The sequence below is a fragment of the Nothobranchius furzeri genome, chromosome 6 (genome assembly GCF_043380555.1).
Source record: "Nothobranchius furzeri strain GRZ-AD chromosome 6, NfurGRZ-RIMD1, whole genome shotgun sequence".
NCBI lineage: Eukaryota > Metazoa > Chordata > Actinopteri > Cyprinodontiformes > Nothobranchiidae > Nothobranchius > Nothobranchius furzeri.
Window position 1 is genome coordinate 66277620 of NC_091746.1, and position 8569 is coordinate 66286188.

Below are 8569 nucleotides of genomic sequence, written 5' to 3' on the forward strand. Positions count from 1 at the left end.
AAAGCAATATCTGGTGTCTCTGAGACTTTGGTTGCCTTTAAAATCCATGAATGAAGAATTAATGGGTAAATAACTCATCTTCAAAAGGATGGACACAGTTCAGCTGCTTGTGCAAATGTGAAGTGGATGAGCTGAAAGCTGTGAACTCTGGATCAGCTAGAGGTAGTTTAGAGCCGAATGTAAACAAAACACAAAAATAAAATATGTGTGTGTGTGTTTTATCTTTAAAAGAATCAGAATCTCCTCTGTTCAATAATCTGTATGTGAGTTCAGTAATCTGTAGATGATGAAGTACTTTCTGTTGTAGAGTTTTTTAAATTCCTCTGTTCTGTCATGGAGTTAAATTCTGATTTCATCAACATGCTAATGGCTAGTTCAAACAGGGATAAGACCATCATGCACTGCTGTTGTTTGAACTCAGTTCAAATATAAAAAGCATATGGATTGCACCAATACAACTTGTGTGTGTGTGTGTGTGTGTGTGTGTGTGTGTGTTTGGCTTAATCTAGAACAATATTTCAATCAATCAATCAAATTTTATTTGTAGAGCACCTTCCACAACGTTATCGGAAGCCCAAGGTGCTGAACAGCATCATCATAAGAAAAACATTCCCAGTACATGGGCATAAAAGCAGGATAAAAACATAAAATCATAAAATATCAAGCAAACACTATTACAAATGAAGAGAGATAACAAAAATAAGACTAATCGATCAAAAACAAATGGTGGACAAAATAAAATCAAGCATCTGTTAAAAAGAAGAAGAATTAAAACCATGATGTCAGGGCAATTCAAAGAACCCTAAGCGCTAAAACGCAATCAAATAAAAATGAGTCTTTAAATGAGACTTAAAGACGTGAAGGGATGGTGCCTGCCTAATGCTCAGTATTTAAAATGTATTTCATTGAGCTTACATCCAATCACACATTAAAGACTTTTGAAATGGCAAAAATAATATCATATTAAGGATTAAAAAATATTTTATACGCATCCTCGATAAATGTGAGTCATCAGATGCCATTGACTGTATAAAGTGGCCTGAAAGCCCTAACATGTGTGCATGTGTGAGTATGTGGTGCAGTGACACGGGAGTGAATGCAAACTTGAGAAATAACCGCATGGGGTGATGGCCCCTGGCCTTTAGGATGTCACCATAATGGAGCAAAGGTTTTGGACCGTATTGAACTCCAGGGAGATCCCATTCACTCCTAACAAAACTTGACTTCCAGCCTTTATCTTAGTCTAAACTGTTTTGTTCTTTGTTCCCTGCTTGAACAGAAACGTTTGCACAAAATAATGAACCCACTGTTTCAAAATAGACTGCTGCTTTTTTTTCCATTTACTATAAATGTTCAAATGTGGAAACGTGGAAAAACATCACAGATGTGTTCAAGAACATCACGGAAACTGTAGCATTTGTTCCGGAATCATTGTTGTGGCTGAGCTACAGTACATAACAGATTCATGTGGGTATTTTTTTTTATTTCCATGTTTAATAAATATTGTTATGAGTAGTAGTAGTGAGTATCCTAAGTAAAGTAAAGTCCATTAAATGCCTGCTTTCATTAAACAGTAATTATACTGAACCGGACCTACTTTAGATCTTGTGTTTAATATTTAATGAAGACTAAGAACACAGGAGGAGTTAATGTAATAAATGATGTCATCTTAAGGCCAAACATTAAGCTGAGAGCGCTCCAGTTGCTGGGAAATGAATTCAGAGTTTGCTTTTAGAAAGCGAACCATTTGTCTCATCTATACTTTCAGTCGACAATCGGCAAGGGGCTATTTCTGTCTAACAAAAGCAGAGTGAGCAAATCCCCCCCTTTTCCACTCCTAAGTGCCTGGGCACAGCTGGAATTGTCCCCATGGGTCACCAGAGGCACAGACGTTTTAAAGGCCTGCTATGGAGGATTACTCCACACAGCACCATGGAAATGAAGTTATGCAGCTCGCCAGCTCTGTTTTGTGTTCCTGCCGTCATTCCTTTTAAACCCATGCTTTCGTAGGGGTGTGGGCTGTTTCTGATTGGCTGATTAAATATTTCTTCTTTGCAACATCACTCAGTGAAGCTTGAAATCCCACCGCTCCTTCTCTCATGAACTCTCTGTCATAAATCAACCCTTCCCCCATTTTCTTCACCCACCCCTAAAAAGCCTGCTTTCCTCAGACCCACCCCCTCATCCCCTAATTATCCTGGGTCACAGGGATTTGCTCAGCTCACTTTGCTTTTGCTAAATTTGTTTATTTATTCTCCTTTTTTTTATCAGAACGGAACAGTTGTTCAATTGTGTTAAAACACTTTAATCCTCTGCTGGTGCTAGCTAACAGGATTCTGGTATTTATTTAGGAAGTGAACACGTTTGTTAAAACACATATGGATGTATATACGGACAGTCCAAATTTGTTAAGGCAAGCACTCAAGAATGTTTGTAGGTAAAAGTGCACAGACCACAAAAATGTGATAAAACTGCTACATTATTTTATGGGGAATTCTCTTATTTATGGTGCTCAGACTAGGTGAAGACATGCTATAAAAAGCTGTGCTGTAAGAAGAGATTTAACTGCTTTTACTCCCTTTAAGTCATGTAAATATGGTGGTGTTTTCACATTGATATGTGTGTTCTGTTTTACAGAACATAAGGGTTATTGGGCAGAGATCACATAGAAAAAGCAAAGTCAACTCTAACACAACACTAATGGAGCCAAGGCTGTGATATTTTTCCTTGGCTTTTCTGTTTTTCCAAGGAAATGATCCTCGACACTCATCCGAAACCTACATCCATTTTAATGTTTTCAACAAGAGTAGCGGTGTTTATCAACCCACTTCAGAATCAGAACCAGAAGGGTTTTATTGCCATGTGTGAAAACCACATTAGGAAATTGCTACTTGGTGCAAGAAAAATAAATGATAAGCAAAATTTGAATTAAGAAATAAACACAATGAAATGATAATAATAAAGGGAGACAATAATTAGTGAAGCAGCTACTTTATACAAGTCAGTGTAGGTACTGGTCAGAGCGGGTCAGTTCAGGTGCAAACACAACAGGGTCATGTGACTGAAACAAAGCAGCTGCAAAGGGAAAGAAACTTCTTGTGGTAAGAGGTTCTGGTCTGAATGGACTGGAGACTCCTGCCAAATGGGGGCGGGTCGATAAAACTGTCCAGGGTGGCATGGGTCAGCTGTGACCCGACCTGCATGCCTCAATGTCCTGGAGGTGTACAGGTCCTGTATGGAGGGGAGTTTTCAGCCAATTACCTTCTCAGCAGAGCGTACAACACACTGCAGCCTCTTCATATCCCTGATTGTAGCTCCAGCATACCACATGGTGATTGAAGAGGGGAGCCCTGGGAAAAATCTAAACATAAAAATTTTACTGTAAATGAGACCAAATTTCACCATTATAGACACTTATTTGTGGGCCACACAAAACCAATCTGGGCCACAAAATGTTTTTGTTATGATTAAATATCTTTATTTGGTTTTGGTCCCAGCAGCAAATTTTCAGGTTAAATAAATTTCTGCTTTAGTGTTTTTAACACTAACCAGTACATTTGCAGTGGTCCCTGGTAGGAATGAATGCCTTACAAGCTGTACTCGGGGCAAAAAATGCCCAGAAGTGCCTGGATCAGCACCGACAACTCTGCTGCAGCAGAGTGGCACAACACGGCAAGATTTGGAGTCTTATTTCCTGATATTTGGACATCTTGCCTCGGAAGAGATAACAGCAATGCAACTCTACCGCTAACCCCGGGTTTCCACGGGAGCCGTCAGCAGCACGTTACTGCAGCAGCACGTCTTGCTCGCGTAAGCTGCTGCTTGGCCCTTCCCACGAGACGCGAAGCAGCAGGGGAGCAGCTGTCACCAACAGAGCACAAAGTCACACAAGTGACTTCGTCAGTAAACACAACAACAAGCAGGAGAAAACTACAACATGGTTTGTGTTTTATGTTCTGTCCGTTTTATAATCGCCAATACGGACCTGAAAAACAAAGGAGACTGCTAGCTAGGTGATAACTTCTCACGGGGCCGCACAGTTAGTAACGTTTTTTAAAAGTAAAGCAACCGGAAGGCAATACGTTTTTTATTCTGAAAATCTCAGGAGCCTCTCTCCATTTCCGCGTCTGATTTCCTGTCTTTCCTTCCCCAAAAATGTCTAACTTGACCCGTTTCAGAGGCGTCGTGCGTAGAAAATAGAACTGGCGCGTAAAGGCCGCGACATGCTGCTCCTGAGACGCGGCCGACTCGCGCTGCTGACGGCCGCTGACGGCTCCAGTGGAAAAGGTTCTGTTGACCACAGCGGTTCCTATCAGCAGCTATGACGTGCTGCTGCAGTAACGTGCTGCTGACGGCTCCTGTGGAAAGCCGGGGTAACTCTGTTTGCTCAGTGGCATAGATGTTTTATCTCCACAAATAACACAAGCCTGGAGGAGCTTCTGCCATGTGGTTGAGTTGCTAATGCTAACATTTAGCTTCTGCTAGCTGAGACGTTTTCTACTTTCCCCTGGACGCTAAAACAACAGCCTTCCCCATCGTGAGCCATGATGGGTGCGGCCAAGCAACCAGAGCAGTCAGGATTTTCAATTCCTAGTGATTTGTTATCTACGTTCTTTCGGAAGCTAATGCAGGAGATAGGTTTAGGAGACTATTTTCATGTTCAATCTGCATGAAAAAAGAGTGACCGATTATAATCAGAAATAATCATTAAAAATTGTTTTTCACTGTTACACCCCATTAAAGGAAATCTGATTCTTTCACAAGATTACCACAGTTAGTTTAAAAAATAAACTTCTTTATCAGCTCAACAGCAAACCGATAATACTTAGAGGGTAGTTGGAGAGCTGTTGGTTTGACCTTACTCAGAAGTCTCTACAGAGTTAATCGCATTTTTTATTTCTTACAATACATTTTAGATTTTGGCAATTATGTCAAATACAATAAAGTGCGTCTACTATCAAATATTCTGTAGAAATGTAATAGTTATGGTGTTATCCGAAACAGAAGAGAAGCAGTTTGATGGGTCAATAAAGCTGAACTCTCCCACATCAGTCCTCTGTCCTCTCCTGTCTTCTCGTGCTCCCCCACTCCATGAGAAGGGTGACAGAGGAACACAGTGAATGAAGTGCCCCAACATAGCGCTGCTGCCCCATTGTGTGTTTTGCATAAAAGAGGTGCCACTCGACTTTTTCCACACTCAATGGGCTGGAGAACCAATGTTTTCTTTCTCTCTCTAGAAAAGCAAAGCTGCAACCAATGGTTTTCAAAACCCTTAATCGCAAGTTAAGGAGGGGATGCGGGCTTTTTTTGTGTGTGTGTGGGGGGGGGGGGGGGACCGTAACAAATGTGAAGAAGATGGTTTCCCAACTTAACCCTCTGATGCATGAATTATGAAATCTTCAACTATGATTTTTTAACAATTTTTTCCATTCATCTTTAGGTGTGAATGAAACAAATTTCAACAAATATTTTTTGTAAAATTTTATAATTTACAAACAATTTATTACGTGTACACCTCAGTGGACAGTGTGCATTCTGAGCATGAAATATGTTGGCATGGCTTACTGAAGTCCAAATGCAATAAAGTCTTCAACAGCTGTGCTTAATAGCAAAAACAAATAAATAAGCATTTTGAGTACCTGTCCACTGTAGTGACCACTATGCATCAAAGGGTTAAAAATGATTGATGAGCCTTATATTTGAAATTTTTTCTTTAGTGATCCAACTCCAACTATTCTATTTGTACACCCAAATAAATCATAAAATATTGAGCTCATGATATCGGATAGAAAAATATCTGATAAAAAGATTATGATGACCCTTACATAGTCTTAAATTTTCATCAGTGACTGGGTCTTTGATAGCCTGGTGAACTAGACCAAATTCTTGCTTTGCAAAGTTTGGTCTAGGAACGCTCCACTGGAACTTCTGCAGCCCCAACAACATTCTGGCTGGCCAGTCACAGCTCTTTAGAGGAGTTTCAAGCACATAAAGAGTTGTGATTGGTCCATAATGATGGGCCAATCATAGTGCTCTATCTGCTTAGTGAACAAATCACAGAGCTTTATCCGCTTTTGTGGGCCAATCAGGGCACTCTATATGCCTGGTGGGTGGGATGATGCAACAGAGTGAAACAAGAGTATGTCACATTCATTGTCCAGTAGCATGCGGAGATCATTTGAAAGACAACGGTAGAACCCACCCCACAACCGTACAGCCGCAAACGAAACCGTCAGCAAGGTATAGAAAAACCTTATCTGTGTTTAAAAAAGAACCAAAAATGGAATTAGAAGACAAACACAGCAAGAACGTACAAAAGATGTTTAGAGAAGTCTGCTGTTGTGTCCTCGGGCAAGACACTTAACCTACCTTGCCTGCTGGTGGTGGTTGGAGGGACCGGTGGCGCCTGTTCTCGGCAGCCTCGCCTCTGTCAGTGCGCCCCAGGGCAGCTGTGGCTACATTGTAGCTCATCACCATCAGTGTGTGAATGGATGAATGATACACTGTAGTGTAAAGCGCTTTGGAGTCCTTACTCTGAGAGGCGCTATACAAGTGTGGGTCATTTATCATTATCGCAGTGCATCCCTACCAGCGTTTAAAAGGATGAATACCATACCATATTTTATTTATGCAGCACATTTAACATGCAGCATGGGGGGCTGCCCAAAGAATGACTGATTATGTTGTAAAGTGCCTTGGGGGGTTAAAGAGCCCTAAGAAAGCACTATTCAAAAACAGGCCGTTATATTCACTCCCAATGTGAGAACTCTTAAGGAAAATGTCTCTGTCAATAATTGTGCGTCTCTCCCTCAGATAAACTAGGCTTTAGTGGAACCAGTGAACATGACTTGGTTAATTAACTCATTCACTGCCAATGACGACTAAAGTCGTCATTTGCATGTTTTTACTGTGTGGGCATCGGAACGAGCCCCCGCACCGTGAGAACAAACATCTCAGCTCTGAAGCCGATCTCCATCCGCATACGTTACACGTCACGTGATCAGGAAGCAGAAAATCCATGTGTTAGGAGATCGTTTGGGATGGCTGCTGTGAAAAAAAGTGAGGCGCGAACTGGAAAAGCTTCTGCCGATCACAATTCAACAACGAAAGAAAGGATAAAGCTCGAAACTCGCGGATTCTTCCTGATGTAAGAGGTGAGTCTTTGCTTTGTTTTGGTTGTTTTGGCGTCGACATCATCCTAGCGTGCAACGTTCTGTGACTCTTAAAAAAACAGTGAAAACGGTGAGAAACGCTGGCAGCGAATGAGTTAAATTAGAAGTTTCGGTTTTTTAGAGTGCAGTCTCTTCTTTAACACTAGAACTGGTCAGGTTTTTTTTTCCTTGTAATTGTGTTATTTTTGTCTTTTACAACCAAATTATAAAGGAAGGAAAAAAACAGCACAGAGGCATAAAAGACGATTTGATGGTAGAGATAGCATTAGAAAGACTCAGAAACTAAATTTGGGTGTCATTTTTGGTTGAAAAAAATACATTATTTAGCTAATTAGATCAATATCTGGAATTATAAACTTGCAAGGTGACGTGATTAACCTTTAAATGCAGCAGTCAAAATGCCTGCTGAAGGCGGTTCAGTGAGTCTTGTGGCTGCTCTACTGTTAAACAATCTTATTGTGAAGCTTTTAAAAGTATCATGTTTATTAACATTCAAAGGTCTGTGTTCATGGTCTACACAATCATCTCCACTCAGCCACTGGTGCTTTTAAGCAGAATGTCTTTCTGCAGACTTAGAACAGACAGATTACAGAAACAATTTAATGTTTTTATAACCCTGCAAATCCCCTGACAGATGAACATTTTCTTTATCCTGTTTGAGCACCAATCAGAATTGAACAAATATATGGCAGGTGTCTTTGAATCTGGGGATAAAAACATTGAAATTGCTTAAACTCTTTGGTTTGTTTCTTTAATGGTGAGTTTTGGGAAAGACAAAACATTTTGTCAGGCACTTTTAAACATTTCTTTTAGGCACAGCACTGTAAAAGTTCATCTTTATGAAGTCAAGTCAAATATTTCTAATTAATTGTGTTATTTACATTCAGATCTGTAACTGTAAGTGCAATAATGACAAAAGCAAACTTCAGGTGAATCTGGTAAAAGTCAGAATGGTGAAGGTGTTCAGCAGCAGAGTCTGAGAAGATGTGGAACAGCTGGAACTTTCCGGATACTGATAATCCTCCTCCATATAATCATCCTCTGTGTCCCCCTCAGAGACTGAGAATCCGCTACCCGCGGGCGCATCAGCCGAAGCAGAGCACAACGTGCTCATGTTTAACTTTATGAACTCGCAGATGTTTCTTTCTGGGCCGTCGCAAACGCACGTGTCCAGCCGCTGCGCCTTGGGTAAGGAGCGCATGTTGGCTATGATTTTGCGGCAGCTATCAGAACACCTCTGTCCTGCAAAAAGTTTTCGACAGTGAAACAAATACGCCCTCATGGCTGTGCTGCAAGCCATGTCCATTTGGCACTGAATCCGGGCCTCAGTGCAGCCCATGGTGGTCCTGGTCCGCGGCAGGCACGGCTCGATGGCGAGTTTGGTGCTCCTGCACACC

General features: G+C 41.1%; 1 protein-coding gene across 1 annotated transcript in view; it reads right to left on the reverse strand.

Annotated features, from left to right (window-relative positions):
* Positions 1-7907: 7907 nt before the first annotated feature.
* Positions 7908-8569, reverse strand: part of gas1b (growth arrest-specific 1b) — a 1637-nt gene continuing 975 nt past the window's right edge. The window contains exon 1 of the mRNA XM_015943193.3: positions 7908-8569. This exon is cut by the window's right edge and continues 975 nt beyond it. Within this exon, the coding sequence (XP_015798679.3) occupies positions 8098-8569 (472 nt within the window). The 3' untranslated portion in view covers positions 7908-8097.